Below are 13,533 nucleotides of genomic sequence, written 5' to 3' on the forward strand. Positions count from 1 at the left end.
CCAATGGTTTACTGGGCATCGTTTTACCTACGGTGGATGATCATATTGACGTGCCGCTGATTACTCTACTTCAGACGTCCTCTTTTCTTTCTCTCATATTGTGTGTGTGTGTGTGTGTGTACGATCGACTTACGCGTTGCGCCTATCTCACAACCTTGTGACCATATTCCACCGTTCATTTTTGACGTGAATACACCACCCACACACGCACCCGCTCGTAATCAATGGTGTACGTGTCCTTTTTTCTCTTTACCTCTATGCGGGGAAAAAAAAAGAACTTGAACCAATACGAAGCACAAACAAGCGAAGAAACACTTCATTGTATTTGCACTTGCCCACCCGTAACGATAACATTGACGACATCAGGGAGGCGAGTGTTCCCCCCCCCCTCTACTGACATCGTCAATTTTGATTTAAGGGTGCACCCCCCTCTCTCTCTCAAACGGATACCACTGCCGAGTTGAAAACTGGTAGACATTGTTTGGCATGGTATCTCTGGGAGATTGGTTTTACTCTCCATTCGATCGTTTCACCTCCCCTCCCCCCCTTCCTTGTCCACCTGTGTCTATCTACACAAGGGGGCTGCCTCTGTGCTTTCTATCCCCTTGAAAATACCATCTATAGTTTACCACTCATTTCTTCCTATTGACTGTGTGTATGCGTGTGTGCGCTCGTGTGTTTGTCTAGTCTCGTTTTTCTCTCGCTTTGCTAACTATACCATTATTCTCCCTTGTTGTTTGTGCTCTCCCGCTCGCTTCCTCCGCGTTCCTCCTCGTTTTCGCACCGTGCACATTCCTATCAATCGGAGAGGCGCATCACCGAGCCCTGGAATCTGTGTGTCTCCTCTTTCAGAGGTGCACCTTTTTTTTTCCTCCCTTGTTTTTCCCTGTTTCTTTCAAACTTGCTCGTCCCCCCCCCCCCTCCCCTCCCCTCGTTTGTTTCTCACAAAACACATCACAGCGCAGTTGTGCAAGTTCTCATGCACTCACACAGATGTAGACGAGGATTTGCACTCACGTGCGTTTTCCTGATCGCTCTACTCGTCATTTCACCCAGCTCTTCTTTGACGCTGACGACGGCTCAAGATAAGCCGGCGCGCAACAGCACGCTGGGGCTATCGGAGGTTGAGCACCATGTGGAGCTGCACCACTCCACGTCAACCTCTGCAGGGGAGCATGTGCCCGCCCTAGGTCTTTCAGCGGGTGCCAGGCAGACTGTTGAGGAGGCCGAGGTGGAGGCTCCGCTGAGGAACTTCGCGGATACAAAGCACGGTGTATGGAATACGCAACAGGTTGACGTGGATGCGGATGGTATTGCTGTTGCGGAAGAGCAAAGGTTCCCTGGGACGGACAGGGCAGCGGAAGCGATCCGCACAGACAAAGAGTTGCAAATGGCATCACAGGCGGACTTGCGAGAAAAGGGACAACAGGCTGAAGCTGCGCATCTAGGAGATGCGATGGAGCGGGCTGCATGGGATACACGAGTTGAGGATAAGCAACGTGGGAAGAACGCGGAGGTATCACTGGAGGCCCAAATTATTTCAGAAGAGGCGGCAGCACAGAGTGCGGTAAAGACTCAGCGAATTGACGAGGCTGGAGAGGGGAGGGAGTCCCTGTTATCGACAGCTCGCGCTCCGGTTGAGGAAAGCGGTACTCAGGGATCCGACATTGGTACTTTGCATGCAGTCGATCTCTCTCAGGATTCAGCAGGGCACCAAACTGAGCCGTCGCCGCTGCCTCACGATCCTGCGCATGTGGAAAAGGATGCATACTCAACGGCTGCTGCGACCCCCACCACAGACCCTCCCACAAAAGAGGAAGTGCGTGCACCCATGATTGAGGAGGTGCAAAGGATGGGGGAGGATGAGGTCACTACGGGGGCTCGGCGAGCGGACAGGGCACCCCACCATGAGGACACGCGCAAGGGGCCTGAGGAGGAGACGCGCCTGGCGAATGCGGCGGGAGAGACTCAAGAGCAGCTGGCTGCAGAGCGGAGGGAGGTGCTTGTCAAAATGGACGAGGAAGTGGCGTCATTCCAGGCCGCCACGTCTGAGCTCATGGCGCAGGAGCAGGAGCAGGAGCAGGAGAGGATGTCTGCGGTGGAGCGCGAGAGGGCTGCTGTCGGCGAATTGCATGTTAACATGAGGAAAACACTTGAAAACCTCGAGCAGGATGTCTTGGCACTTGGGGAAATTTCCGTGACGCTTCACGGCAGGGTGATTGCACTCTCGAACAGTAAAACGTCACTTTTCCAGGCTGAGAAGGACGCCTTAGCGTTGGGGGAGGAGGTGGAGAAAGTGAGCGAGTCTCTCCAAAGCATCCGTGTCGCGGTCGGCTCACTCACCGACGCTGCGCGTGCGGCTGTGGCGAGTCACGACGACACCCCTTATCCTCCATTCAAGGAGAACACACTACTAGCGGACCGAAGGAGGGAGCTTGAGACTGCCCACAATGCGGCTGTTGGGCAGCTCCTGGACCGTCTGAAGGCCCTCGACGCGCAATTGGCAGAGGCAGAGAGGCGGTCAAAGACGGAGGAGGAAGTGGTTGCAGAGGTTGCCAGGACTCCTGATGACGTAGTCGCTCATCCTCCGCCATCTGTTACACCCTCAGCGGTGGGGACCCTCCGTGAGGAGGCGCCGTCGCCGCCGCCGCCGTCGCCGCCGCCGCCATCGCCGCCGCCGCCATCGCCATCGAATCCCCCTCAATCAGTGCAAGGCATCACATCTTCTTTACCTCCCTCCGTGCCCCTCGCAGAACCACGGGTGCATACGCTAGAGAAATCGGAGGAGAGCCGCGTCGGATATCGTCAAGAGCTGATCGGAACGCTCATAAGGTGGTCCGCCGAGGGAGGCCATAACGAAACGAGTCACAAGTTTCATCCTCACAGGAGTGGCGTACCGTTCAAGGTGAGGGGGGGCGTCCAGATCATTGGTACCGCGGTGATCATCGCTATCACCACCACTGTTCAGATACTCTGGTGGTGCCGTGGTGGGTGTCGTGGAGAGGACGATGTTGAGGAAATCAACAAGGTCCTTGTGGCAAAACATCAAGCAGCGGCAACATCTCCGCAACCCACACAGAGCACGCTGCCTCGTAGCAGCAGACAGATGCCTCAGTGTTCGCAGGCATCACCCCTGTCCAAGTCGCCACCTCGCGTAGCCAATGCGTCACACGTTCCAGGTGATGTGAAATCGCAAAGTCATTTGGAAAGCGACAGAAGTGCACTGTCGTCGCAGCGTGATGGACTGTCCACGGCTTCCCAGAATGCGAGTTCGCATCTGCCGGGGGGCAGCACTCCTTTGCCGACACCTGTGCAGCTCAACACCGGCGTTTTTCCACCCCGGTCGTTGTTACCGCAAGGGCTTGAGGTCACTCGGGGACCACCACAGGTAACATCGCTTCTCGACGCTACGCGCAGACCGCCACTTTCGTGTCCAACGCCCCCGTTCACGGCGCCCTCGAACGGAGTTCAAGGGCTGTCACCTAGTTCTACGCAGGGGCAGCGGCCACTGACTGGTGGGCGGTCTGGCAACCCACCTCTGCCACCACTGTCGTCTCACCCGCCAACGACAGGAGCACCACCGCAGATGCAGCGCCCTCAAAACGATGGTGACGACTTTGAACTGCACAATCCCTTTCTCTCGCGCTGGTCGTAAAGACTGTCTTCGGCGTCTGTGTGTGCGTGCGTGTGAAGGTAAATGAGTCTGGTCTTCCATGTTTCTCCTCTCCCAGGGTGCGCGGTCTATGCGGGTGGGTGGTGGTGGTGGTGGTGGGGGACATGTTTGGTCCACGGTGGTTTTGGTCTTACTTCCACATCCCCTCTCCCACCTGTCGAGTGGGCGGGTTCTCTGGTGCTCATGTCAATCCCGTTGTTTCGATTCCTCTTGTTTTTCTTCTTCTTCCCCTCCCACGTTTTCTGCTCTGTTTTTTTTTTATTGACTGTATTGTTGGTGAATGTACTCGGGGAACCGGCTAGCTACTTGCATTATTACAAAAGAACTCGACAGCATTTTTTTTTTCCCAAGTGGTGAATGGGGAGGTTATAGGGAGAGTCGTTAGGGCCCCACATAGTCCTGTTTTCCTTGGCACCCGTCCCTTCCTCTTTGTGTGTGCCTTTTTTTCCAGTCGACTGCCAACACTTTTGGTCGTTTCTTGTGGGTGTGGGTGATGAGAAATCAAGGAGAGGAAACACTAATCTGCCACTATCAGTTGAAGACGCCCTTCTTTGTGTTGCTCTGCTGGCTGATTTCACTCGTCCTTTGCTGATTTCTGTGGTCGTCTTCGCTTCTTTTTTTTTTTGGGGAGGCTCTTTGCCTTAATTTCATGCCTCGTTCTTGGGTCATCCCCCCCCTCCCTTCCGCAAACACCACCACACAGGACATTACTTTCCCATCGACACACGCACACACACACAGAAAATAAAAAGGGTCACTATCCCTCCTCCGACTAGCAAAAAACAAACAGTGGGATCCGTTAGGGCGTCCCAGCCTCCAACGCATTTCATTTCCTTTTTTTTTCTCTACGTCGCATGTCTTCGGAAGATGAGTCGTCGTGGCGGCTCCTATTTGACATCGCCCTGAGCCACGGGGAGATGCTCAGAACAAGGCGACTCTCGCATGAAGGCTGGATGGTGTTTCTCAGCTCCGCACAGCTCATTGGCACCGCGACAGGAGTCTTCCCTGTTTTGTTGGAGCAGCTTTGGCAGCGCCAGTCTTTGGGGGTAGACGCGCAGGAAGCAACAGCTGATGACCACGAGCCGGGAGATGCATCGGTCTCATCACGAGTCTTTTCACTGGACTTTGCTTCATCACGTAGGTCTTCGACACCGAAAGGCTTGGGGAATCCTCAAAATGTATTGGCTGAACAGTCCGACTCCTCGCCGCTGCTGTCAGGTGAGACAAACGGGGGCGAATTCGTGGGATTCAGCGCTTTTGTGGATATGATCAAGGTGATCTGCGTGCGTATCTTCCAAACACAGCGATACATGCGCCTACGCGAGGGTCACGGTGAACACGATGGAGACGAGGGAGGTTCTGCTCTTGTGGCACTACTTCAAAGTGCGGAGGATCACGTTCTGCTGACAGAGTCGGTTGAGTACACTGCTGGCGCGTTTTTTCGGCCTTTCATCTCGCGGAGCATCATTTACGCATCGTCGCAAATGCGGCTTCGCCCGGCGCAGAACGGATGGGCACTTCACGTGAACCGACTAGTGACGCACATTGTCGGTGTGCTACTCCACCCGGTAATTCTCCCGCTTTTCCGAAAGTATGGAAAGGCGGGCCGCCTCACAGAAGTCGGCTATCGCGCATTTCTCCAAGACAACTTCCCAGGCCTAGACGCGATCGAGAAGGCTTGCGCGGGAGCGATCTTTCACCACGGCGGGTTTCCAGACATTCGTCCCCTTCTGAAAAATATTCAGCCGCTCGAGGCGTCTGCCTCTCCGGAAGTAGCCGCGCTAGTCTCTCACCCGACGCTTGGTTTGACAGATTTCATTGAAGCCATGCTGATGCTCGCGGTAGTGGTGTACGCGGATGAAGCGCGCTACCCCGCTCAACGACCCATTACTGCGAAAGTATGGTCTTTTTTCGAGGATCGTGTGTGTGGGCGCGCGCTCTACGGCACTGCCATGTGCCCTGACCCGTATGTGACAGGTCGCTACGCCACCGTCTCGCCTGGGCTGGTCTCCGTCTACCCAGCTATAGTACCGCGGGGACAGTGTCCATACCTTTTGGTGGAGGTCCTTAATATCCAGGGGGCCGACGCGGACAACGGCAGAGTATCACCAATCACGGCGCAGGCGTACGATGGAGAAAGCCAGGCGTCGCCCTTTTTGACAGAAGTGGCGGAAATCTCGAAAGGAGAGCCATCGTCGTGCTTTCCAGAAGACCGTTGCGCCAACTCTGATGTTGCTCTGGGGGTTGCGGCCATGTTTTTCATGAAAGAGTGGAGCTTGCTGGAACGGAATCGAAGTGTGCCCCTCTTTGGCTCTAGTGGGGTCGTGCTGAACCACGCGATCTTGATGGGTGGCGTTGTTTCAGAGGCCACTCCGACGAGTTGCCCTGAAATTCTACAAGTTACCCTCCCTGACTCGCTTCTCCGCCCAATCCTCTATGGGTGCGCTGTAGAGGCTGTCAGTGCCACAGTAGCCAGTGGACCGGCCAAGGAAGAGGTTCTGCACATCCACTTTACACCCTTTCGATCTCTCCCTGTTGAGTTGGCTGTCGCTCATGACAATGCCGCGCCCGGGGACAAAGATGGTAAATCGGTGGCACTGAGCCACCCTTGGGGTTGCGTGGACGTTGTGGTGACCGAGACGTCACTTGTGCAAGTCATTTCGCACAGTCTTCTCGCGCCTCTCCACACCCTCTTCTTATCTCAGACGCCGGCTCCTAGCGACGAGAATCCAGCTGCGTCTGTGTCGCCTCTCATAACGCTTTCAGCGGTGTGCGAGTTGTGCCGGCTGTTGCAGTGGTGCATCCCTCCGTCCAAACGCCAGCTCGACCTGCCGCCTTTTTGTGCGCAGGCATGGGATAAGTATTGCGGGTTTCAGCGCATTCTTCACTCCACAGGCAGTCGACAGAAGAGCGCTTCAACCGCCGAGGGGGCGATGTCTGCAGGTGCAAGCACAATGGCCGCCCTCCCAGGGCAGGCCAGCTTGCTCAGCTTCACGGACTTCATCGGCTGTTTAGCCACAATGCTCTTCCTAAAAAGAGGCGGGGGGCTAAGTGACGTTCCTGATGTGCCCCGCGCTTTGGAGCTCGCGCTCTCTTTTGTACAATCCCCCTCCACTGCAGGAAGTGATCCCCCTCCCTCTCTCGGGGATGGTCAGCCTCAAGCACATGACATCCGCTGCATTCCACACAATGCCTTCCGCGATGTGCCTTTCTTCATGGCTCTTGATCGTCATAGAATGCGATTGGAGCAAACCCAGGAGAGTCGCGCTGCTCTGATTGCGTCCTTGCGAGAACACCACTCACTCCAGATACGCTCACCTGCGACGCTTCCGCCTCTCCCTGAAAACCGATCGAGTGCGATGCGCCTGGTGTCTCAGTACGGTACAGTAAATCCAACTGAGGATTTCCACGCCGTCATGCGCAAGGCCTCGGAGGTTGTAAAGGCCCACTTCCTGCAGCAAGAGATGGCCATTCCCGAATTGAGTGAGTGACAAAGAACGGTTGCGCTGACCACACAGCGGAGTGCGAAGGATACGCTACACGCTGTACGCTTCCTCCTCACTTCTTTTCCTGCTTGCTCATCTCTGTTTCTCAAGGAAATCGACAAACTTGAAGGACGTGGTGCAGCGTGTGAGACGCGGCCTCTTTTTACACGTCAGCATTTTTTCTTTCTTTGTCAGCGGTGCGTGCGTGCGTGCGGCGTCATTTCTAGCGTTCTCTGCTGCGAGCCAACACACACACACACACACTGATGATGTACACTAACTTTGTTCCCCCCTCCCCCTACATTTGCCCACCTTCGCAGAGTGCCGTCTGTTCTGAGCACAAAACAACAACGGTGAACCGTGCCGACTCAACTCGAGCGACGTGGGCAGTCGCGAAGAGGAAGAAGAGGGTTGGCGCTGCTGGAGGAGGAATGGTCAGTAAAGGCTCAGAGTGCTCTCTTATGTGCGTAGGGTTCCGCGTAGAGACTTGTCGCGCTGGAGGTCATGTGTGTGTGAGTGTCTGCATTGCGCTTTGGTGAGGGAGGAAGCGCGATCCACGCACACGCGTGCACTAGAAGAGGCTCTCCCTACTTGATACACGCTTTCTTCTGTCTACTCTCGCATTTGTGCAAGGCGACTTTGACTCTTTATTTTCTCCTCGGTGAGGCACAGCTGCTTTTCATCATTTGTAAAAAAAAGGGGAGGTGAGTCGAAAGTAGTCTACTCGTGTCACTGAAGCGACGCCACACCTCTGCGCCTACCGCCAATTCTCATCACTTCTCGTCCGCTTCATATTTATGCCTCTCCTTTTCATTCTGGCGTTCATCTGTTTCGCTTTGCGGTTCCCACATTACGACTTGAGCGAGGAACCCACACGGGCACCAGCGCGCGAGCGAGCCTGACGGGATGCGCGGCATACCGAACGGACGCGCAGCAGCGCAGCGCCACTCAGTCCTCGAAAACCTGCAGCTGATCTTCTTTGCCAAACAGTCTCTTGAAGAGCAAGAGCGGTGTGTCCGGCAGCTGTATGAGACGGATTTACGCACGTTGGAGGAATGCCTGCTGCAGGTCACACATGTTTGCTTCACGCACCCAGATCCACACACGCAGGAGCTCCTGCAGAACTTTATGCTCTGGCTTTCCGGGCGTTCGCTGTGCATTGCGCTTCGTCTTGCCTGGTCTGTGGATGCTGTGTCAGCTTTTGACAGCTTCACTGGGTTTGCGGGGCCTCTCAAAAACATCCACGACAAACTTGAGAGCTATGCCATCAATCAGGGACATCCAGTTATGCCTTTTATGAGCTCCAGCGGCGAAGACAGAAGTCAGTCCTCCTGCGGCCTCGAGGAGGGAGTTGGCGGTGTCGATGCTAGTGTCGTCCAGAGGAAGGAGGTACGTCTCAAGTTATACAACGACGAGCGGACCTTCGTGACAACATTGACGAACCTGAGCAACATGCTTCGCTTTTTTCCCGATCGAAACCGCCGTACGGACGAGCTGCGCAGGGGTCTCCGAGTACTGAATGAACGATTAGAGTCCATGTGGCTTGTCCACCCTCTCTGCACCAGCAGCGAATGTGTAAAGTGGATTGTGAATATCTCCGTCGATGAGTGCACAGTTTTCTCATCACGCGAGCGGGCGCCATATCTAATTCGCTACGAGGTCATCATCGACGACACAGCGACTATGCACGACCCCACCGTGACGCGTCTACGACAACCCGACGGGCGCTTCCGCGTCCGGGCAGATTCCGATGAACTGTTTGTACCAGGGCGGCCATTTGAATCGGAGTTGCCGGCTTTGTCCTCAGTGGAATTTAGCGAGGTCGACGCGGTGGAGAATCCGTCACCAGAAGCGCTGCAGTGCTTGAAGGCTGTGTTTGGTGACAGCAAGGGGGTGCGCATGGCGCGAGTGCGCAAATCCTCCCCTTGGGGGGCACACCCAAACTGGTCCATGAACGCGATGATTGTAAAGGCAGGCGACGATCTCCGACAAGAGGAGCTGGCACTACAGCTCATCTCCACATTTCACAACATCTGGCAGGAGGCAGGTCTGACGGTATGCGTAAGGCCGTACATAGCGCTGCCTACACACCACGACTGTGGCTTGCTTGAGGTGGTTGAGGACTCTGCGTCTGTAGATAGCATCAAGAAGGCGACCCGACTCAGCAGCATCCACAGCTATTACCTAAAGGCCTACGATGGCGAAGACTCCGTTCTTTATCGAAAGGCACAGCAGAACTTTGTTGAGAGTATGGCCGCCTATAGTATCATCTCCTACATACTCCAGATAAAGGATCGACACAACGGCAATCTCATGATTCAACGTGATGGAGCTTTGGTTCATATCGATTTCGGCTTTCTTTTCATGACGTCGCCGGGTGGACTAAACTTTGAATCTGCACCTTTCAAGCTGACGCAGGAGCTCATCGACGTCATGGGTGGTTCCTCGAGTGACGCCTTCAACTACTATTGCGTTCTGGTGTACGAGGCACTCGCAGCGGCACGTGAACGGTGCGAGGACATACTGGCGCTGATCTCCCTCGTGACGCCAAACAACGCAATGCCTTGCTTTGGGGCAGATCCAAGAGTCGCTGTACGCCAGCTGCGTGAACGATTTCGCGATGACCTGCTCTCTGAGGCAGACTACGCCGTGTACGCGAAGGAGCTCATTGTGAATAGTGCCGACAACTGGCGCACCCGACGCTACGACCAATTCCAGAGCCTACAGAATGGCATTCTCTAGCATGCGACTCTGTACGCGAAATCACAAAGGGTGCCGCGTGTGTAGGGGCGCGTTCATGGGCGAGTGTTGCTATCAATTAGTGCATGGGCAAAAACAAAAAAAAGAGCATGTCCATGTACTTTACTCTTTTACTTGTGCTCTCGTCCCTGTCCATTGTCTGTTACCTGGCTCGTCTGTAACCGTCTATTCGGATGACGTGTACCCCCGAGGGATTTGGGGCCTTCTCGTATTGTTGCCCCGTTTCAGTATATATATGTGTGTGTGTGTATCTCCCGTCACCACTGCTGCTATTCTTGTTGCTCACGTTGCCCCCTTTTTTTTCGATGTCCCCTGAACAAAGCACAGTTTGTTCATTGCCTTTGTGTCGTCTGCAGAGATGTCTTCATGTCATCGTTGTCTCGTTTGTTTTTTTCCCCTGTGAGGGAGGGCGGTGGCGGCGGGCAACACCGAAAATAACCGCCATCGCTACCGATGCTGGTGTGCTACAGCAGCAAGGATGTGATGGGACACGGGAGGGAGGGAGGGTGCAACCAAGACGTTACCCCGCCTCCCTCCTCCTTGTCAGTGTTTTCACAATTTGTTTTTCGTTCCTGATTCATGTGTGTGTGCCTGTTGAGTAGCCAGTTGCCTGACTATCAGTGTGGTAAACCAGCCGTCACTTCAATATTTAGTTATAGCAGGCTTCATCTTTTCTTTGCCGCACACCCAGCAACGTTCCATACCCCCCCCTCTCCCCTATACGTGCAAACCCACTCTGACTATCCTATGGAGTGAAAAGGGTAGGCTGTGTAGCAGTTTAAATGGGGGCACACCACGCAGCTTACAGGCAATCCCGGAAGAAGGGGGGGGGCGGGCGGGTTGGGGGAGGGGAGGGGAGAAACACACATCAGCTGTGCGCGAACCTCATCAGACGAAAGGGAAGAGGGGGGAGGGGGACACATGCGGACCTCCCTGCCCGCTTTCCCTCCCTCCATCTCATTTTCAGATGTGTTCCGATCTATGTTCGTCACGTAGCTTCACTCTCTGAGTGACACATTCTGCACGCGTACTTGCATGTAACCCCCATTTTTCCTTTTTGTTTTTATCTGCTGCTATTCTTATTATTCCAGCGGTCGCCATTTTTCGAGCGCATCGCCCTCCCCCCCTCCCCCCTTTCGCACGTGCTTTTACTTGCTCTTGGAAAGAGACCTCCGGATTACTACCCCAGCCCCACACCTCAACCGCGTCCCCCCATTCACATGGAAGCACACACAGGTCTTTGAGAGGATTTGCGAATATAGAAGGAAAACACACACACGCACACACACAGAAAAGAGGAGCGCTTCGAAGAGAGGGTTACTCTTCGGACGAAACGCTTGCTTGCACACAGCCACACACCTGTCGTACATACTCACTGTGCACGATGGGGATGGATGTACTCGGCAGCGGCACTTTGCCGACCCCGGTTTCATTTCTCTGCTTTGGTCATCCGTTGTTAGACATGATGGCGTCCGTCGATGAGGATTTCTTGGAGAGGTATCACGTTGAGCCAGGGGGCGTCACACTCGCGGAGCCGGAGCAGCTTGGCATTTTCTCTCAACTACTGGATGATTTCAAAGGACGCGTGGCTTATGTCCCTGGTGGGGCTGCCATGAACACAGCGCGCACTTTTTCCTGGGTATTCCCTGAGGCGCACGTTTCGTACGTCGGCGCACTGGGAAAAGATCGCTTCGCGGAGATTCTCAAGAGTGCGCTCGCCAGCGCTGGTGTCAAGCAGCTGTTCGAGGAGTGCAACAACAAGCCGACAGGCACCTGTGCTGGCCTCGTGCTCAACAAGAATAGATCATTGATCGCCAATCTCGGGGCGGCCGTGACGTTGTCGGCGAAGCACATGGAAACAGACGCCGTACAGACTGCTGTTGAGCAGGCCACTGTGTACTACGCTGAGGGCTTCTTCCTCAACACCGCCTCTAGCCCCGGCAATCTTCTTTCTGTTGCCCGCCACGCCAACCAGAACGGCAAGCTGTTCTGCTTCAACCTCAATGCGCCGTATATTAGCATGGCTTTTCAGAGCCGTTTGCAGATGCTTATGCCACACGTCGATATCCTTTTCGGCAGCGACGAGGATCTGCTGGCGTACGCCTCCGTGCGGTGGCCGGATGACTTCGATCTGGACACCCTCAGTGAATCCCTGCGAGCTAACTCAAGGCGCCAGACGGCGCTCGTGAAGGCTCTTGCTCGCATCTCAATGCTGCCACGTGTCGCCACCAGTCGCCAGCGCCTTGTTGTGGCTACGTGTGGTGCGCACGACACATACGTCGCATGCGGCGACAACGTCCGCTTCTACCCAGTACCGCCGATTTCGCATGAAGAGATTGTCGACGTCAACGGCGCTGGTGACGCCTTCGTCGCAGGCTTCCTAGCTCAATATGTCGTGAACAGTGACGTGTCCATCAGCATCGAGGTTGGCCATGCCGTCGCACAGAATTGTATTCGCCATAACGGTGCGGTTGTGAGTGGGGCGCCTCCGGTCCTGGAGCGTCAGATTAGGGCCTCGGAGGCGCCTGTATTCACCTCGAGCGCCACTTGAAAGGCTTCCCTGCCTGCTGTTTTTTTTTTTTCACAGGAGCGGCGGGAAACAAATACAGCAGCAAAGAGCCCATAATCTCGGCACCATCATAGGTGCAGCCTTGAGTGCGTGAGTTGTTGGGTTTACCTGCGTTTGTGTCCGCTGCTTGCTGTTGAATTCGAGCAATCAGTGATGTGCGCCATTGTCATGACTTGCAGTTTGTTAAACGCTCGTCGCGCTCACTGAATTTTTAATTTTGTGTTTCAATCCCTTTTGGCGCTTGTTGGGCAACGATGTATTTTCTCCTTGTTCCGATTGCACAAGTAATTGGTTTTCACGCTTGTTCTTGGGCTTCGAGTCACTCTCTTTCTTTCCTTTAACTGGTTTCCTTTTCGAAATCTTTCACTCCCCCCCTTTTTTTTTGTGCATCGCTCTTGGCCTAAGGGATGATACGTCAATCTCGATAAGTGCCCTTTGTCCTTGCCTCCAGGAATGTTAGCCGTGATAACAGCGGACATACCTCAGCGTCGTGTGTTTTTTTTTTTTGGGGGGGATACAGCAGCCCTCTAAAGTGTGTGTGTGTGTGTGTCTGTGCGGGGTAGGGGGGGGGGAGGGGAAGGGGGAGGCCTGCGCCACTCCGTGAGATGCGCCGGGAGTCAGCCGGCATTGTGGGTACTTCTGTGAGGCGGCATTGCGGTGCAGGGGCGGTGCTGAGACGAGGGAGTCGGCCATATGGGCGGCGTGTGTATACCGCTGCATTGGGGCCTGCGATGTATGTGTAGCGGCAGCCCAGAGGATAGAGGTGCGGCGCATCACTGATGCACCACGGCAGGAATGCTCACTTGGGAGAAACAGTGCGAATTGTTTGCCATGTATTATGTGCGGGTGTGGTTAATTGCTTTTTCCACGTTTCCCACTCAGTGCGCTGCAAGCCTCCCTTTCCCCAAACGATTCATAGCGGTGCAGGGCTCCAGTGTGAAACGATGGTGCAGTGCATGCGCACTAATTAATCGTGCTTCACCATACATTTTGTCTGCGCTCGCGCTTTTGTTTTTTTTTCACTGGACTATGCGCACGTGTGTCAG

At 54.8% G+C, this 13,533-nt stretch overlaps 4 protein-coding genes across 4 annotated transcripts; all 4 read left to right on the plus strand.

The window, feature by feature from the left end:
* Nucleotides 1-979: 979 nt before the first annotated feature.
* JKF63_01921 (uncharacterized protein) lies at nucleotides 980-3,655 on the plus strand (the record flags this gene model as incomplete). Its single annotated transcript, XM_067897965.1, has 1 exon — nucleotides 980-3,655. The coding sequence occupies one exon, from the start codon at nucleotides 980-982 to the stop codon at nucleotides 3,653-3,655; it is 2,676 nt and encodes an 891-aa protein (XP_067754122.1).
* Nucleotides 3,656-4,527: 872 nt separating this feature from the next.
* On the plus strand, nucleotides 4,528-7,164 carry JKF63_01922 (uncharacterized protein; the record flags this gene model as incomplete). Its single annotated transcript, XM_067897966.1, has 1 exon — nucleotides 4,528-7,164. The coding sequence occupies one exon, from the start codon at nucleotides 4,528-4,530 to the stop codon at nucleotides 7,162-7,164; it is 2,637 nt and encodes an 878-aa protein (XP_067754123.1).
* Nucleotides 7,165-8,064: 900 nt separating this feature from the next.
* JKF63_01923 (uncharacterized protein) lies at nucleotides 8,065-9,900 on the plus strand (the record flags this gene model as incomplete). The annotated part of the gene is made up of 1 exon (XM_067897967.1): nucleotides 8,065-9,900. One exon carries the CDS (start codon nucleotides 8,065-8,067, stop codon nucleotides 9,898-9,900), a length of 1,836 nt encoding a protein of 611 aa, XP_067754124.1.
* A 1,402-nt stretch (nucleotides 9,901-11,302) lies between these two features.
* JKF63_01924 (uncharacterized protein) lies at nucleotides 11,303-12,469 on the plus strand (the record flags this gene model as incomplete). Its single annotated transcript, XM_067897968.1, has 1 exon — nucleotides 11,303-12,469. One exon carries the CDS (start codon nucleotides 11,303-11,305, stop codon nucleotides 12,467-12,469), a length of 1,167 nt encoding a protein of 388 aa, XP_067754125.1.
* Between the last annotated feature and the right edge of the window lie 1,064 nt (nucleotides 12,470-13,533).

The sequence above is a fragment of the Porcisia hertigi genome, chromosome 34, assembly GCF_017918235.1.
Source record: "Porcisia hertigi strain C119 chromosome 34, whole genome shotgun sequence".
Lineage (NCBI taxonomy): Eukaryota > Euglenozoa > Kinetoplastea > Trypanosomatida > Trypanosomatidae > Porcisia > Porcisia hertigi.